At 42.9% G+C, this 19724-nt stretch overlaps 1 protein-coding gene across 1 annotated transcript in view; it reads right to left on the bottom strand.

Moving 5' to 3' along the window:
* The window catches only part of CUNH11orf70 (chromosome unknown C11orf70 homolog), a gene marked incomplete at its 3' end in the record, with an annotated part of 40115 nt that extends 23156 nt beyond the window's left edge, over window positions 1–16959 (bottom strand). Inside the window, exons 1-3 of the mRNA XM_018571967.1 lie at window positions 16747–16959; window positions 10706–10787; window positions 4574–4646 (exon numbers count right to left, since the gene is read on the bottom strand). Coding sequence (XP_018427469.1) covers window positions 4574–4646; window positions 10706–10787; window positions 16747–16859 — 268 coding nt within the window. The remainder of the gene's footprint in view (window positions 1–4573; window positions 4647–10705; window positions 10788–16746) is intronic.
* Window positions 16960–19724: the final 2765 nt, after the last annotated feature.

Below are 19724 nucleotides of genomic sequence, written 5' to 3'. Positions count from 1 at the left end.
GACATAGATGGTATATTACCTGTCATCTCCTCTACACCAGGTACAAGCAGCACATGGGTGCCTTGAACATGCAGAGTTGAGACACATTGACAGTTTAATGACATTACTGGAGACTTGGCTGAAAATCTTTATCTATTGTCCCTCATATGTCCTCAGGGAGTGTTACACAAATGTATAGTTGCATCACCTGGGTGGAGATGGTGATTGTCAATCTGAATCATCAATCATAGGCAATACAGGATGTGGAAGGTGTGGATGGAGGTTCATCTATAAAACTGCTGATACAAATCACAGCTATTCCCAGTGCAGGATCCAGAGATAGCTTCTTATGTTACATTACAACAGTTTATTGCACCGCTTGCCTAATACTAGTGTAATTGTTGGGATTATAGTGTAGTGAACTCAGAAGAGCCATGACTATGTACTTTTAAGTTTAATAGTTGTTGTATAAATGTATGGTACCGTTTAAATGTATAGGTCAGCTTTTATTTATTTTTTACATGTACATGCAGTCCCCGAGTTACATACATCCGACTTACATACGACCCCTACTTACAAACGGAGGCTATTACTGTACAGCAGGGGGTCCCAGGCTGCAGCCAAAGTGTACCATGTAGCGTTCCAGTAGTTGTAATGCTACTGCGCTCATGCCGACGGGGAATACCCGCCTTTTCGGGTCTGGTTCATGGTACAGTTCATATATTACAGGAAGTTGGCTCTTGTTAGGACGTGCAGACGAGAGGTGGTCGCCTCTTCTTCGGGGTCCCTGTGAAGTTTTTACTGCTGTCTGTATCCTCATTAGAAAGATTTAATCTCACTTCCTGTCCTTGAGACAACAGGAAATGAGAGGAAATCTAACCCTAGGAAGGGAAAATTCACTCCTGTAAGAGTTATCATGGGAAAAAGGTGTCTCCACCGAAGCTTTATCACCAATCCTTGTTTCCATGACAACCCAAAATCTTCAAAATCCAATTGTCACAGGGACAGAAAGTGAGGTGAAATCTCCTGAACAGGGGCACACACAGCAAAACAAATGTTACAGGGGGTTAACCCTTCCCTATGCTATCCAAAACTAAAAAAAGGTTTTTGGCTGGAGTAACTTAAAAAATGTACCTGTTCCAACTTTCATACATATTCAACTTAAGAACAAACCTACAGTCCCTATCTTGTTCGTAGCCCGGGGACTGCCTGTATCTCTCCTCCAAGTAGTCTCACTTGGATCTATGTACAGTAAACTCTCAGTTAACCGGTATTCAACTAACCAGAAAAAAAAAAAATCCCCTGTGTACTCCGTTTTGCTGATCAGCGGCATGTATTATCCTGGAAATGATCGGGTGTCTATTTGTCTTAATTTGTTTTTGATTAATGCATTTCAATATTAATATGAAGTCAACACAGAGTTTATGGTATGGTATGGGGTATGGCATTAGTTAGACTTATTTTTAATAGTAAGTCTCAAGCAACCAGAAACTACATTTATCCAGAATCTACCAATCCCTGTGGATGCCGGATAACGGGGTGTTTACTGTAATAAAGTTTTTTTTTTTTATACCTCTGTTCTGATTGAACATACATTGCCCCAACTCATTGAGTATTATTGTGCAGGTAGGTGTGAACTGAAGCCTCGTGTACTTGATATTCAGTCAGTACTGTTTGCAGCAGCATGGATGTAAAGCTGGTGTTAGAGTATAGATTAGGAGTATAGGGCAGGGGTGGGAAACCTCAGCACTCCAGCTGATTTGGAACTAGAAATCCCATTAGGCATTGCAAGCCTGACAGCCACAGGCATGACTCCCAGAGGCAGAGACATGACGGGATTTGTAGAGTCACCACAGCTAGAGTGCCAAGTTTGCCTACCCCTGGGATAGAAGGTGGTTTGAACAAGGTGAAATGAATGGTTTGGGAACATGGCAAGGGAGAGAATGAGTTTCTGGATGTTTCCACTGGCAGCTGCCATCAGGGAAAATAAAAATAAAAATAAAAGTTTTCCAATTTGTGCAATCAATTGGTCCCACCCAAGAGCAGACAACCAGGTAGCATCTGCATATGATCATTGTCTGATGCAGACAAAAAAAATTGGATTTCACTTTTCAAAAATCCTTTTCTCTATCATCCATTGGGGACACAGCTGTGAAAAATTCAGAGACGCAAGGTTATGTTGCTGCCTCTAGGAGAAATGGCAAAGTATCAGAATTTTTCAGAGCTGTGTCCCTCGATGACTTGAGAGAAAGCAAGATTTTCTTCTTACCGTAAAATATTTTTCTCGTGGTCCATTGAAGGACACAGCTCTGAAGAATTATGATACTTAGCCATTTCTCCTAGAGGCAGCAGCATAACCCTACGTCTCAGAATTCTTCACAGCTGTGTCCCCCAATGGACGATAGAGAAATAGGAAGACCTCACATCTGTCAGTATGGTAAAACAGAACCAAATATGAAATGAGTTGTCAGGGGCGCATTAAAATCAAACCTTTATATTAAATGAACAACCCAAAAAAGCAGGAGGTATGTCCAGAGATTAGGAGGATCCACGTAATTAGGTAACACAGCACCCAAATCTTGCAGCTCTATATAATGACTTGGAAAAAACAGCCAATACACAGAGATAAAAACAACAAGAGCGTACCAATCTAATGCAATAAAGGGACTTTAATCAGCTAAAGACATGCTGGAAGGTTAATTGGCTCCTCTCTAAGTTGGCCCTCTATGTATGCATGTGAGATAGGGACCAAAGATTGTAAGCTCCTTGAGGGTATGGACTGATGTGAATGTGCAACTATGTAAAGTGCTGCACAAATTGTCGGCGCTATATAAATAAATAACATCCAATGATTAACAAAATGCACTGACAATGGTTACAAATGAATAGTGCTCACCTGCAGCCCAAATCACTGCAAGGAATCTGAACATGTGTTTGCTGTGGGCAGTGGCAGGGCTTCAATAGCATTCAGGTAACTAGGATCGCATGGACCTTGCTGTGCATGTGCGGCTCAGTGCACACCAACACTGATAGGCAGGAAGGGAGCATTTATGACAGAAGAGACATACAGGGTCTCTTCTGTCATAAAAACCCTACTTGTCAGCAATTTAAAAAAAAAAAAAAATCTTTACTACCACTTTCAGGGCTTGTGTCAATGGGGAAATGCAGCGTGACTTTTGGTGCATTCGGCTTGAGTTCCTTCACAGCTACTCGACCTCCTTCTGACCTGCAGTTGCCCTACTAAGCTGCATCAACCTGCTTCAAGCTGCTTTGTCATTCCTATTGACCTGTATAGAAAGAAAAGCAGTTCTGACAGCAACTAATGCCCTTGTAGAAAGGCCCCAAATGCAACAAAGCCACTCTTCCACCTCAAAGTGAGAAATCGTGTCCGTGTACACTCCAATTCAGTGTTATCAAATGAACACAAGGGGCTAAATCAATTCCAGGTTAAACACCACAGGGCAAGAAAGCGCCCATGTATCTCTCACTTTTATAGCTCCTGACCTCACTAAAGGTTCCATTGAAAAAGATTTCCAGCCAGGATAAAATTCACTAGACGACCTATACAGTACCTGGTTGTGTCACTTGAAGTTTTCCTGATTTCAAATGGCAGCAACACCTACATGATACATTTTGAAAACCCCTTTAAAGTAGATGAAAGCAACGTCTTTTAAAAGTCAGTAGATGGGGGATGAGCCAGTACTGAATCAGGAGTGTACTTCTACCAATGGCTGCTTTGTTACCAAAAACCTGTAGAAGCAACACAGTCTATGGAGTCTATTTACCCAAAATTTCGAAAATCACACATTTATAAAGCACAGCAGTGTGTTTCATAAATGTGCTTGGCGATCCATCAGCTTCAGAGTTCCGAAGCCAGCAGAGCGATTGTTGAGTGTTCAAAAAAAGTCAGGAGGACATTCCTCTCTCCTCCAATCATGGAACAATGAGGACTCCATGGGGCTTCATTGGTTATAAAACAGGGCAGGACAAATCCCAGCCCCATTTGCTCCTTAAAAATGACAGCTGCCTCTTAACTTTTGAGTTTTTCTCTAGTCTAGTAGCTGGAAAAGTATTTGTACTTATACTTGTATTTGTACCAAGTACGGTACTTGGTATCTGAACATCCCTGGGTACAAGCCATGGATTGATTTCTATGAATGGGGTGGGCTACGGTGTGTAGCGCAGTGGTGCATAAGGGAGGACGGATAAAGCAAATGAGTTCCTGGGGCAAGCTTCAACGGCTGCCACAGACATGTAAACTGATCAAAACAAAACATACATAGATGAAGAGTTTTATACCTTACATGATACTGAACCTCTTAGTTTTTATCTGGAGTTCTCCTTAATCAAAGCATATAATTATTCCAGAAATAAGTCTTTTTTCTGAAATAAGAATCATTCGGTTTTACAAGTGTTTGTTTTGCATGTTCTATTTTTATCTGCTCCACCCGTTCTATAAAAGTCTCAGGGATTACTGCAGCTGTAAACGACTAATCTGTCATAAAACATTTTTTATTGACCTGGAATCCCCAAGCCTTCATCTTATAATCACAGCAATCAGCAAGAAATTTAGGGGAAAAAACAGCAAGGTTACCCAATGTAGTCCACTCTCCTGAGCCGGAAAGAACCTTTAAATGGGAAATCACGTTTGGATCCTGGAAAAATGCCTGAAAATAAACAGTTTATTAATGTTGTGCCATCTGATGCCAAAGTGTAAGGAAGAACAAGCACAAAGGATCATTTTGATAGATGTAAATGATAAGTGACTCACATTAAGTTGTAGCAACCAATCAGATTAAATTGTAGCAGCCGAAGAATGCTGCTGCCAGACCTGTCCACCTTACCAACCGTTCAGTGTCACTGCCCCTCTTTGCCAATCGCTCCACTGGCTCCCACTTGCCCAACATATAGAATTCCAAATACTAACAATAACATACAAAGCCATCCACAACTCTGCCCCAAACTACATCACCCACCTCATCTTAAAATAACACCCAAGCCATCCTATCCACTAATTCCAAGACCCCCTGCTCTCTGGCTCCCTGGTCACCTCCTCCCATGCTCGCCTTCAGGACTTCATCAGAGTGTCTCCAATCCTCTGAAGCTCCATACCCCAATCTGTCTAGTTATCTGCTACTCTGTCCACCTTTAGGCGATCCCTGAAAACTAATCTCTTCAGAGAAGTCTATCCCACCTTGACATCAAAACTTTCCTTTTACTTCTTTCATTAGCTCATCCCACACAATTAGTACCTTTTGTACCGCTTGCTCATGTGACTAGATTGTAAGCTCTCACAAGCAGGACCCTCCTAAAAGGTGCCCATACACCTTACAACCATCGCAAGATGGCCTGAGGGGTGGGCTTCCGATGACTGCAATGCTGAACGGGTAGTGTGCGCTTGCGCACATGGGCCCGTTCGGCATTTGTCTCCCGAGCATGCCACAAACCCGCCGACAATCGTACGATTCTCGCGGGTTTTCAAACATGCTCGTTAGAAAAAAGACGTGCGACCGTACAGTAGAAACGGTCGCACGCTTTCCATACACCTTGCGATTATCGTACAATCGCGGGATTTCCCGCGATTATCGTACGATAATCGCAAGGTGTATGGGCACCTTAACCTTCTTGTATTGCAATTGTCTCTCTTTACTTAAAGCGCTGTGCAAACTGTTGTCTCTATATAAATCCTGTACAATAATCATAATAATCAGAAGTCAGCATACACCAGTCTGACTTCTAAAAGCCGTTTCTGATTTTACTGCTCTTTGATTTATTGTATTAAAGCGACCCTGATGCTAGGGAAGATTGGACAATAAAGGTAAAATGAAGGATGTAAATACTTACCTATCCTGCTGACTGTGCTGGCAATATAGCTGAGGAATCTTACTCCAAAGTCTGCCAGGATAACTGATACCTCCGGAAGCATTGATCTCCTGTGTTCCTTGCAGCACTCACTGCTGACCTACATGCCACTACAGGACACCGGTGAACGTTGTGGGGGACACAGGAGATCCACACTTCTGGCAGTGTTAAGTGGCCTGGGCAGCAGACTAAGTGAGAATTTACATTCTTTTCAGGTACCCCCTTTATTTGTATTTCTTTATCGGTGACAGGGCTGCTTTAAAGCTCATTACCAGTAATTACCCCATCACGTTTTTCAAAACAATTCCACAATACAAACCGGAATTCCCGGAGTGAAGAGTTCTCCAGTGATGGCGGCGGACAGTCTTCTCTGTTGCATTGTACAGTGCAAACACAATAACATTGAATACCAGTCTATGCAGTCTTCTATTGGCACAGGGGTTGTGCCATTTATTGCCTGGGCTTACAGGACATTGGTTGAAGGACGATGGGCATCATTCAACTCACAAGAGGAGCGATTCTCTCCCGGCGTGAAAAAGGTGGAAAGTGATTAGGGAACTTTCCTTCTCTATATTTTGGCAAGTGTATTATAAAAATAGAGTTCTGTATATCTGTAGCCAAAATGTGTTTTTCAGTTTGAATAAATTAGGAAATGTCTAAAAAAAAGTTTTTTTTGCTGGTGAAGTCTCGTGGGCGACATTTACCTACACATTATGTCACAGTGATACAACAGGAAGTGGGAGGAAGCTTCTCCAAAATGAGAGAAAATCCCATCTTAGAGAGGTGTCCACAGTAGAGTGGTCACCACTGGAAGATTTTCCTTCACCTTCTGCTCTAATGACAACTGCAAATATTTGGATTTCACATCACTTCCTGTACTGGGGACCATTGTCAAATTGAGAGGGTGAATCTCCACAGAAGAAACCTGACCGGGGTTTTAACCCTTCCCTACTCTATACAAAACTCAACAAAAAATGTTTTGGCTTCAGTCAGGTAACCAGCATTTCCAGGAGAACAGGTCAGCAGGTGGACATCTCCCTTTTACAAACACAGGTTTCCTTTAACTACCATATAAATAAAATATGTAAAAAGTTATTTTAGGTTTTCTCAAACCCCTGCCATTGCCAGCTCACTTCTACACAGACAACATACTAAATAGTTATAAACACATGGCACACTATTAAGATGGAAATGTCATTAACATACGTTATGTCTGCTGGACACCAAGTGGTTCGGCGGGCATCTGATAAAGTCATTTACAGGCCAGTTCCACCGTCTCTTGCCAATAATTACTTCTGCAGACCTTCAGGATTAATGTCATTGCCGTACATCTCACCTTGCCTGTCCCTTCGACTTAGATCTTTAGGGTGTACAGGAATGTAATTCAGAGGGATGAATGAACCCCTAACGAAACACAAAACCCCCAGCAATTGTACAAATAAACGCTGGCCAGGTCTATCAGAGTGTCTAAAATATAATATGACTGTCTGAGAGCCTAGGTTGATGAGCTTTGAGCTTGTGTCAATGCCATCAATTTGAATCCTTCTGAGCCCATTTAGAATACATTGACAGGTGCATTTGACCTGCTTCAAGTGGTTTCATAGATTTGCTTGCGAATGCAAAACCCACTTAAAGCAAATAAAAGCCCATCAACGCAGCCCTATACCCTTTTGCATCCAGTAAGATGCAAGTTTACAATAAAAATAGCAGTTGGGGATAAAAGCTTGAATCTGACTTTGGGCCGGTGTCGGCAGGTTTTTGTTGGCTTCATACAGGGTTTGCATACCCATACAAGTCAATAGGAATGCAAAACCCTCATAAAACAGGTCAAATGTAGGTCAGAAGGAAGTCAACTGCAGGTCATATACTGTATACCTGTCAAGGAATTCTGAATGATTTCCAAATAATCTCAAATGGATATCAAACTAATGCCATTGACACAAGCCCAAAGCCCGTCAACACAGGTACTAGCCGAAAGGGCCACAGAGCCCTTATTTCGGAGACTTCTGTATGTCCCTGACATACAAAAGTGAAACATCTGCTCTTACCCCCTAAATACACATGCACTATACAGCCAAAAGAGTGTGGGCACCTGACCATAACACCTATCTGAGCTTGTTGGTCATTCAATTCCAAAACTATGGGCATTACACCCCTCCTTTCCCATTTTTGGTTATAATGGCCTCAACTCTTCTGGAGTAGGTTTTCCACAAGGTTTTGGAATGTGTCTGAGAGTATTTGAGCCAGAAGAGAATTTGTGAGATCAGGCACAGATTTTGGAAATGAAGACCTGGCATGCAAATGGCGTTCCAATTCATCCCCATTGTGTTCAATGGGGTCAAAGTCAGGGCTCTGTGCAGGCCACTTGAGCTCCCTCTTACCAAACCATATAGAATTGCCATTTTGCACAGGGGCCCAGGCAAGATGGAACAAAACAAGGCCTACCCCAAATTGCCGCAGCAATTTTCGAAAGGCCCGATGTCTAATATTAGCATTACCCATACAGTGCACAGCTGTCTGCTTGGTTTTATGCACCTGTTAACAATGGTTGTGGCTAAAACACATGAACTCAATACTTTGGCCATATAATGTACTGGGAAAGGATGAGGTTCTGAGGATGCTTTTCAGAACACCTGAAGCCAGTCTGTATCTTTGAAATCAACACACCAGTCTCTGTTCCATGCAATACCCACACTCCATGGGTCTTCACCGAATGTAAAAACTTTAGTTCAAAGTTGCAGAAACACAGTTAATAGACCACCTACCTCTAACACATTTCACCCATTGGGCTCAATCGTAGAGATAAGGTGTTACTAGGAGGGGTTATCTTATATCCACTTTAATTGAACTTGATGGTAGATGTTAACATTTAATATCAAAAGATAACAACTACAATGTAAGAGTAATGGGGAAATAAGTGCATTTCTATATATACACCATAAAGAGAATTTATCAAAACCGGAGCAGACAAAAACTGGAGCAGCTGTGCATTGCAACCAATTAGCTTCTTTCTTTCATTTTCAAATCTTAACTGAACAGACTGAAAAGAGAAGCTGATTGGTTGCCATGGGCAACTGCTCCATATTTTGTCTGCTCCAGTTTTGAGAACCCCCATCCCCTTATGTTTTTATTAACACTGCATCAATATGGAGAAGCTGCTTATGTATGGTTAAAGTGACACTAAACTCGGACGTTAAATCTTAAGATTGCATTCAAATACCCGAACTATTAACAGTAATGTCTCTTTTTTGTGTATCACTCGGCTGTAGGTTCTCCATTCATCTCTGAATTGTCCTTCCTTCTGGAGAGTGGCTACTTTTGTTCCCCATGGTCCCTGTGTGTGTTGTAAAGTAGCCACCGCTCCAAGCTTGCTCCAGTGATGGACTACAATCTCAATACAAATGAGTAAAATAAACATGAAATTGTAGTCCATCACGGGAGTGAGCTTGGAGCGGTAACTACTTTACTACTAAAACAGTGCTGCGTTATATCATACTGCTACTGCGCTAAAAATCTTAACTTCACCTAAAACAGCTGCTAGTGCCAATTGCCCCCAACAAAGAGGATAGTCAAAAATAATAGTGCAAAGCGCTAAACTTAATTTGAAAGCGCCAATTAAGTGAAAACATTTTTTTGCAATCCTCTTAATTCAATAGTCCATAACTTAAATAAAGTTCAATACATTAAATAGAATTAAAAATAAACCATAACAAAAATGTCGTAATCTATAGCCGAGTGTTGCGGTATAGATGGGTGGTACACATAGTACAGGCAGTCCCCGAGTTAAAAACATCCGACTTTCATACGACTCCTACTTACAAACGGAGGTTCGGAGGCTATTACTGTTCAGCACTGGATCCCAGGCTGCAGCCAAAGTGTACGGTGCATTATTTCAGTAGTCGTGCCGACGAGGAGTACCCGCCTTTTTGGGTCTGGTTCGTAGTACTGTACGTACATTACAGGAAGATGGCCTTTGTTAGACGTGCAGACGAGGGGTGCTCGCCTCTTCTTCTGGGTCACTGTGGTTTTTTACTGCGGTCTGTATCCTCATTAGAAAGATTTCATCTCACTTCCTGTCCTTGAGACAACAGGAAGTGAGAGGAAATCTACCCCTAGGAAGGGAAATTTACTCCTGTAAGAGTTATCATGGGAAAAAGGTGTCTCCACTGAAGCCTTATCACCAATCCTTGTTTCCACGACAACCGAAAATTTTCAAAATCCAATTGTCACAGGGACAAAGTGAGGTGAAATCTTCTGAACAGGCAGAAACAGGAACCATACCGCACTCCTTACCGGGATTCCCACTTGATGAAGATGGTTGCTCGAAATGACTGCGGATGGCACCGCCACACATGAACAATAGAAAAATGTCACCAGCACACCATAAGTTGAAAAAGCAAAATATTTTATTGCCAATAGCTGTATCTAATTGGCAAGCGCTTTGCGTTTATCTCCAAGCCTGATGAAGGGGATCCTGCAAGGCCCCGAAAGCGCTTGCCAATAAGATACAGCTATTGGCAATAAAATATTTTGCTTTTTTAACTTATGGTGTGCTGGTGACATTTTTCTATCTTCTGAACAGGGGCACACACAGCAAAACAAACTTTACAGGGGTTAACACTTCCCTATGCTATCCAATACTAAAAACATTTTTTTTTTTGGCTGGAGTTACACGTAAAAGATGTACCTGTTCGAACTTGCATACAAATTCAACTTAAGAATAAACCTACAGTCCCTATCTTGTTCATAACCCAGGGACTGCCTGTAACATGAAATAATAGCGGTGATACATAGATACCAGGAAAGGTTGTGGTGGTGGTACAGACAGCCAAAACCTAGTATATATTGGGTCAAGACAACTCACCAGCACAAAGTCATCTTTTTGATAGGGCTGAAAATACTGGTCATAGGAAAAGACTTGTGCCGTTAGTCTACCGTTCATTGACCTGTAGGAAAATAAAGAAACCATTCTTATCAACATTTCGCTGTGTATATTTAAAGAACACAACTACACTTCTTTTTTAAATATAGGTACTAAAGATTCTTGGGAACCTTACTCCTGGATTGAGAGTATTTCCCACCAGCTGACAATCTGGATATCTTTATATTAAAACAGTTGAACAGTAAATCATACAATAAGCTCTTAAAATGTTCGTAGATGCTGGACATGTCTTGACACAGCTGACAAGTTTCATTAAAACGTGATCAGGCTCAGACAACACATTTTTTATATGATTTATAACATTACGGCAATGCCTGTACTGCACTCTAGTGCATTGTCATTCATTCTGAAAGCCTCTTCAACGCATCGTACGGTAGTGGCCCATGCAGCACACCACAATGCACAAGGGCTGCCTTAAAGTAGTACTAAAGGCTAGACTTTTTTTTTATAATCTGTATTAAGGTAAAAAAAAAAAACACCCAGCAGGGGCGTCCTGAGGCATGGCGTCACCAGGAGTGGCGCCATTACCTGCTGACAGCCATTTTGGTGATGGACGTCGGCAGAGAGAGGAGGGAACGTTTACCCGGCGGGATAAGGTGTGCTGCTTGAGTTCTAAGTTCGAGTTAGAACTTTTTCCATGTTCGAAAGTTCGAGTTAGAACCGAACACGGGGGTGTTCGGCTCATCACTACTGCCGAGTCCCCTCCTCTCTCTTGCAACTGTCGGGCTCTTGGTCCATGACTGAGTGCTGACTTTTCAGAGGGGGTGATTCCAAAATGACTGTCAGTAATTTTGGTGTCACCCCCTCTAATGGTGTCACCAGGTTGAAGGCCTTACCCTCCTAGTGACGACACTGACACCCAGTACCTTTCCATACTCCCCTGTCCCTAAACACCTATGTCACCACTGGTCTAGGAAGATAAGAGGCATTCCCTGAGCATGCGGGTTGTGGGGAGGGTACTGAGGGCAAAGTAACAATAGGCTCCTTCTGCCATCAGTGAATCTATTGGGAGGAGAGGGGTGGAGGATGCAGGGTCGTTGCTTGCCACACGCACACAGCTAGGCACAGACACAGCTGGGAACGCGCAGGTGCGTCTCCTCAGCAGCCGGCTATCTGAGGGAGACACCCTCAAACATAAGAGAAAAAAGTTTAAAGAAGAATAGTGAATTCATGTAAGTGTGGGCCTCCTAATCATAAAAAGAAAAGGTTTAATATCAATTGAATGCTTGGCTATGCATTGTGTTACCACAACTCAGAATTTGGGGAAAGCTCGAGGGTGATAACACTTTCCCAAATCAACTGCCATTTCCTGCACGCTCACAATTTGCATTACACAATTTCCATGCCAACACACATGATATTAGCACATTCCCCCATAGTCATCCTATGTAATGTTCACGTGCCAATGGCGTGCACAAGTTTATTCACAAGAAGTTCATGGAAAGAGTCCACAGGATGTGCACAGTTCAGGAAGAGAAAACATGAACAAAGTAAGGGAAACCCCTATTTTCTTTAACAACATATGGTATCCGGTTTACTTACAGCTCTACAAAACTATTATGTTATTGAGAGTTAAGTTTACTTGAAGACTGCATTGGGTCAGCCTACACATTCAGCATTTGATGTATATACAACTGGGGTAGAAGGCGTGTTAGGATACCCTGCACCTAAAATCCCATCTATGAATATGGCATTGGTAATATCTACTCCATACGGATACAAATAACTACCCTACAGCCGACTCTTCGTGGGAAAAAAACAGCTTGCCAGATGCTCAGGACTTTAAACTCAGAATTATAAAGCAATATTCCATTTACAAAGTAGCCGATATCCCCAGCAGCTCTCCTTACACTACAAGTTAATCTCTGCAAAACTGAGATCCGTGTGAAGTTGTTGCTCGATCACAAGCCTGGTCAGCCATATATAATAAAGTTGGTGGCAGCTCTGTACATGAGGAAAGTCAATAAACATATTGTAAAGACAGAGACTTTAGTCACAGAAGTCTCTAGTTTATTGACTGCAGGTTTTAAGTACATGACATTTGCACTATGTATGCCGTTAAGGTAATGTTATTTACTTGCTATTAACAAGCACATAACAGGCTGATTGAAGTTGTGCAGTGAAGGAGCCGGTGAAGAACAGACAGGTCAGTGTTAAGTCTCCAACGCTTGTCCAGCAAATATTACATCAACATGCACCTTAGGAGTCTGTGTGAAGCACACTGGAGTCAACATGCTGGAGTTAACTGACTTATTGCTGACTTAGAACCCTTTCACACGGGATTTCCGATCAGGTCCGCCTTTCAGTTTTTCAGGGTGATTTGATCGCAAGTCCAATGTTAGTCTATGGGCAGCATGTCCATTTAGATCCGGTTACCCCTGGCTCTGGCCAGGTCCGGATAAACAACCGGAGTTCTGTTTCACTGGAGCTGCTCGGGCTGGCTCAGGGGTAATCTGATGTAAACAGACAAAAGTCAGTTTACAATCGATTCCCCACAGGCCAACATGGATTCAGTCATCTCAGTTTTTTCCTCCATTGCAAGATGGAGAAAAAACTGGATGGACACGGATGTCACAAATGGATGGACATGGACACAGAAACTGGATGGACACGGACACAGAAGTCACAAATGGATGGACATGGACACAGAAACTGGATGGACACAGAAACAGAAACTAGATGGACACAGAAACAGAAACGAGATGGACACAGAAACAGAAACTGGATGGACACAGACACAGAAACTGGATGGACACAGACACAGAAACTGGATGGACACAGACACAGAAACTGGATGGACACAGACACAGAAACTGGATGGACACGGACACAGAAGTCACAAATGGATTAACATGGACACAGAAGTCCCAAATGGATGGACATGGACACAGAAGTCACAAATGGATGGACATGGACACAGAAACTGGATGGACACGGATGTCACAAATGGATGGACATGGACATTAGTGGTTAGTCAAGGAACCCCTGACAACCTCTGAATAAACCCTGGGGTTTCACAAATCCCCGGTTGAGAATGGCGGCTATAGAGGGTAGTCTAAAACCAGTGATTTGGAAGTCACATATGTTTCTCCTGCCTCGGATGTTACTTGTTGCAGCACCTCAGTGGGGTCTTGCACTGAAATATCTACATTGTTTGGACAATTATGTATAGACTCATCAGCCATTTGTTGAAAGGTGTTGTCCTAATTGGAAGCAATACCCTTGTAGGCATATTTACCAGCCTGCCAGCTAAGAGAAAATGTATCTAGAAGCCCATGCCGGATCTCAGTTCCCCCGAACTAAAAATAGGCAAATAGGTCATTAAAAACAGGTGATAAACAATCTGACTACCTTTCCAGGGGCACAATTGCAGGATCCAGAATCCCTCTTCATGACATAGTCAATCTTCTATTGCGGAATACAGGGGGAAAACGTATAAAGCAGCGTTACGGGCCAATTTTCTATTGTGGAGTAAAGGGGCCTATTCACAAAGCAGAATTACTCCTTTTTATAGAAAAAAATTGGTTTTGAAGGACCCCTGCTGCACAAAATGTAGTATTCTAATAGCTGCATGTCCTAAATATATGTCATTATAGTATTCATTTACACGGAGACCAAGCTGTTTAGCAAGACAGAGCGTCCCACTCAGCTCTTGGCAACCAGTGATGTCAGTGCGCTGGGCGGGACACCAGACACAGCCTCACAAGTTATCAAGAGATATTAGCAAGCCTGGGATGCTGTGGCCGCGCCTCTGCCGCCCCCCCATGAGATGCTGCCTGAGGCAACCAACTCAGGCCGCCTCATTATATTGACGGCCCTGTATGTAACCCTTAAGCTGCATTCACATGGGGCCTTATGGGATTCCTACAGCAAGAACCCATGGATTCTTGCGGCATGAATGCTATGTGATCCCAATTAAATGCGGCCACTGTCCCATTTAAGTTAATGGCAGGGTGACAGCAGCCTCATCTGTCAGCGGCAGTCCGCATGTAATCATACATAGTATGACCTGTAGTTTGGGAAAGATGATTGTCCCTGTACACAGGATAGATGGATCCAAGGATAATCATCTATCAAACCACAGGTAATCTTACCGTTTACGATTACACGTGGACTGCTGCTGAAAGATGCGGCCGCTGTCACACTATCATTAACTTAAATGGGTACAGTGGTTACATCTGAGATTCCTGCTGCAGAAATCTGTTAGTTCTTGCAGCAGGAATCCCAGAACGCCCCATTTGAATGCAGCCTAACAGTGTCATAGTTTGTTCCAACTTCTGTCACTATTATTTGTGCTGAACAGCTTGGTGTGTGTAAATGTAAAGAAAAATACCAAGACATTAGAAACAAATGAATATATACAGAATATTATTATTCCGAATACAAGATTTTTCTTAGTGGTATGTTAAAGCTGAAGTATGGTGGCATTAAAGAAAAAGTCTCACTTGTCTCCTATCCCCCCAAGTGACAAACCACAAGTAGTACTATGCCCCGTCTTTCCACGTGGTTTCCAAGGCTGAGTGGTCAGACAAGGCGTGGTTTCCAAGGCTGAGTGGTCAGACAGTGCGTTTCCCCCTTTAAGGGCTCATGGCCGTAATTACTGTACTGATATTTAATTACATAACTGATTGGCCCTGTGTGTATGTGAGATGTATCAGTCCCTACCCTCAAGGAGCTCACAATCTAAGGTCCCCCATCTCACATGCATACATAGAGGGCCAATTTAGACAGGAACCAATTACCTTCGAGCATGTCTTTGGAGTGTGGGAGGAAACCAGAGAACCCGGAGGAAGCAAGCACAGGGAGAACATGCAAACTCCTTGCAGATAGTGACCTGGCTGGGATTTGAACCAGTGACCCCCAGTGCTGCAAGGCAGAAGCGCTAACCACTACGCCACTGTGCTGCCCCATTGCTGTGTAAATTGTCGGCACTATATAAATAAAATCTACGCAGGATCTTGCTGGCAGCATCTAGCAGCAAGAGCCTGTGTAAAGAAAACCAAACACATTGATTGGTCAGCAAAGTGTTTAGAGGTGTAATCATACAGATCCGCAAAATTCTTCTTGCATTCCTATAGTTCAAAATTACCGGTGTACATTACTGACCTCAGTCGCAGATATTTCTATTTTGATTTTATGGATCCGAATGCAAATGTACTGATCTTTACGCATTGTGTGCATAGGTCTAAAGAAAACAATAAACCTGCATTTATAAACACGGCAATTTTTAGGGCAGTGTTCATGAACCCAATGGGGTTACCCACATGGGCGCATTAGGCTGCAAAATGTTAATTGTGAGCGTATTTCCACGCCATGCATACACAGCTGCCCATAGTAATCAATGGGTTTAGGCAGCCATACCTGAGTTTACGAGCAGACGTGCATGCGTAATGCATTATGCCTGGATGAAGACTACCTGCGTCCAGGGTTGTACACATGTGCAGGTTTGCGCAAGTAGCAGTTTAAATCCACCGTTTATTGCCTTATGTGTCGGAGGCCTAATACTGGTGTTTTGGATCAAGTGTTGCACCGGTGACCCAGGCCCGTACACAGACTTTTGTCCAAACACAAGGGGAATTTATCAAAACTGGGGCAGACAAAATCTGAACAGATTTGCACTGCAACCAATCAGCTTCTCTGTCTCATTTTCAAACCTTACCCGAGCAAACTGAAGAGAGAAGCTGATTGGTTACTATCGGCAACTGCTGCAGATTCTGTCTGCTCCCGTTTTGATAAATTCCCCCCGGTATTTCTAAACCTGGGAATTGCTGCACCTGGAAGCATTCATCGCCTATACAGAGTTTCACATCAGGAATAAATGAGGAGGATCAGAGAAGCAGAGAGAGATCAGGAGGGTTTTCTAGTACTGTGCACATTCAGAAGCCTCTTCTGGGATCTATGGATGGAGTCTCTGCATAGGGGAAGGTGTATTAGGGGAACTGCACCATGTCAGTCCTATATACCATTTTGTCAGTAGCTCCCGAGTGTCTCTCTTCTCCAGGAAGTTGAAGGCTCGGCTCGGTAGGGGGTGGAAGGTGAAGCTAGGAGCACCGAACAGTTCTTCTCCCTGTGACATCTTCCTGGATCACCAGCAGAGTCTTTCATAGGCCGCGTCTTCGTTTCTATGGAAACCGAGAACGGCCAGCGTTCTAGAATAGGAATCCCCCCGGAAACAAAGGTCGGGCTAGAAACGTTCCGCTGCAGGTCGTGTCCTCTCCCTGCAAACACAGACAGGCTCCTGCTGATGAGTGTGGTGGGGGAATATTTGTGAAATAAAAGTTATTTTATTAGAAAAGATTCAGGACGTGTCACTAAAGAGCTCTCACAGGAAACCTCAGTAAAATTAAAGGCCCACTTCCCCTTCTTTATACTCCTTCTGGAAAATGCCAGCTGCCTGGCTGTTTCACTGACTCAAAGGCTGCCTTCCAGGTTTTCTGTGTCACTGACCCAGACATCCCAACCTGCAAAACCTTATTTTAGGGAGGTGCCCTTTCTGTTTTTTTGGGGGTTTTTTTTACAGCGGCCGTCGTCAGAATATAAAATAAATAATAATGATCACACACACACACAATCCATATACCAATAATACAATAATATTATATATTTATTTATATATACATCAGATTTGTGAATTGATGTTCAAGTATCTTTCAGTGTAAAGGTCACAATTTATTAGACAGCCCAAGACCTTTTTAAAAAAAACCGCTGAGGAGTAAAGTCCCTGATACACAGTTGACTAGTTGCTATGGGCAGCAAATTAAATAAATTTTCTCTATAACTAGACAACCAGGACATATAATTCATTCTATATTATCCACAAAGGGTTAACAGCACTCTCTCAACCCTGCAGTAGTGACTGTACCTGCTCTCAATAGTAGTCTATGTCCGCCCTCTCTGTGCAGCAAGTAGCTTCTTCCTTCCGAGAGCCAAGCCTCGTTCTGAGGCTACTCTAGAGATCACATGACCTTTCTCCAGGAGGCAAACCTCACTCTGATCGATGAAAACGAAGCGCTAAGGGTGAAAATGTGCAAAAAAGTGAAAGCGATCCAAACCTATTATGTGTATTTCAAACAAGGCTGAGATTCAATACAACCTAATATAATCAATACGGATAAACTCATATAAAAGTCTTATAAAACCATCGAAAAAAACATCAAAAAATGTTCTAAATGTAGAAAGTTCGGTGAACAGTAGGCACCGTGTGCAGACAAGCAAAAATAACGGTGTGTGTGAAGGTGGTCCGGTCTGCCCCTCTCGGGTGGGTACTCACCAAAAGGGAAGTTGATAAGAAGCTCTTAGTGAGTAGTAGCGTAATTGGACTTGGGCACAGACATATCTTCTACGGGTCCCGGCAGACAAACACTTGGAATTCTCCTCTATGACGCTGGCTGTGTCTCAGGAATAAGAAATCCGATCCTTTCAGCCTTGATACCAAAAAAGTGCTTTGCCGTTATCCCACGGAGTTTTAAGGGCAAACAAAAGAGAGAACCTTCATAGCGCAATAAGTAAAAGCATACATTTTATTCAAAAATAGGCTTACAAGGCAGAGAATTTCGGCCGACTAGAGCAGTTCAGGAACAAACATAAAAGCCTCGTGTCTGGTAAATTGACATCTGCCCTCCTTGACGCGTTTCGTCATGTGACTTCCTCAAAAGGAAGGTAGATGCCTTCTTAGGACCCTGGAGACATCAGACCGCCACCCCAGAGCAACACAGAGTATGTAGCTTCATATTATTCTGCATTGCTGTATAATGTATTGCTGAGATTCGTAGTCCCTCTACAGCTTGGAGTCAGCGGCAGAACTACCAGGACCGCAGAGGTTGCAGCTGCACACAAAAAAAAAAAAGTTATTGGTAATTGGTAACGGCGAGTACTTGAGGAAAAGTATCGGTACTCGGTCTGGAAAAAATAGTATCAGTTCCTCTCTATTATTAACTGTTTTTTTACTTAACTTCATTGCTATCTCATAGGGTCATAGGGGGACTCACAAGCTCGCTGTGTGATAGCATATTAGTGCTGACAGGTTCTCTTTAGGCCCGGTTCACACCTGGGCGTTTTTTAGCGCGTTCCTACGCTCTGCAAAACGCTCAAACACCGAAATCCCATTATTTCCTATGGCTATGGTTCACACCTGGGCGTACTACAGGCCGTATGAACGCGCTACAAAAGTCCTACGCCCAAAGAAGTACAGGAGCTTCTTTGGGGCGTTTTTTGTTGCGCGTTTCCATTGGGATACAGCCAGGTAGCCCTCGACAAACGCGCATATTCGATATCGCTGAGGAGTAAAGTCCCTGATACACAGTTGACTAGTTGCTATGGGCAGCAAATTAAATAAATTTTCTCTATAACTAGACAACCAGGACATATAATTCATTCTATATTATCCACAAAGGGTTAACAGCACTCTCTCAACCCTGCAGTAGTGACTGTACCTGCTCTCAATAGTAGTCTATGTCCGCCCTCTCTGTGCAGCAAGTAGCTTCTTCCTTCCGAGAGCCAAGCCTCGTTCTGAGGCTACTCTAGAGATCACATGACCTTTCTCCAGGAGGCAAACCTCACTCTGATCGATGAAAACGAAGCGCTAAGGGTGAAAATGTGCAAAAAAGTGAAAGCGATCCAAACCTATTATGTGTATTTCAAACAAGGCTGAGATTCAATACAACCTAATATAATCAATACGGATAAACTCATATAAAAGTCTTATAAAACCATCGAAAAAAACATCAAAAAATGTTCTAAATGTAGAAAGTTCGGTGAACAGTAGGCACCGTGTGCAGACAAGCAAAAATAACGGTGTGTGTGAAGGTGGTCCGGTCTGCCCCTCTCGGGTGGGTACTCACCAAAAGGGAAGTTGATAAGAAGCTCTTAGTGAGTAGTAGCGTAATTGGACTTGGGCACAGACATATCTTCTACGGGTCCCGGCAGACAAACACTTGGAATT

This window comes from Nanorana parkeri, unplaced genomic scaffold, assembly GCF_000935625.1.
Source record: "Nanorana parkeri isolate BGI_ZX_2015 unplaced genomic scaffold, ASM93562v1 scaffold1882, whole genome shotgun sequence".
Classification (NCBI taxonomy): Eukaryota; Metazoa; Chordata; class Amphibia; order Anura; family Dicroglossidae; genus Nanorana; species Nanorana parkeri.
Note: the sequence above shows the minus strand (reverse complement) of the source record. Positions and strands in the feature narration are given on the sequence as shown.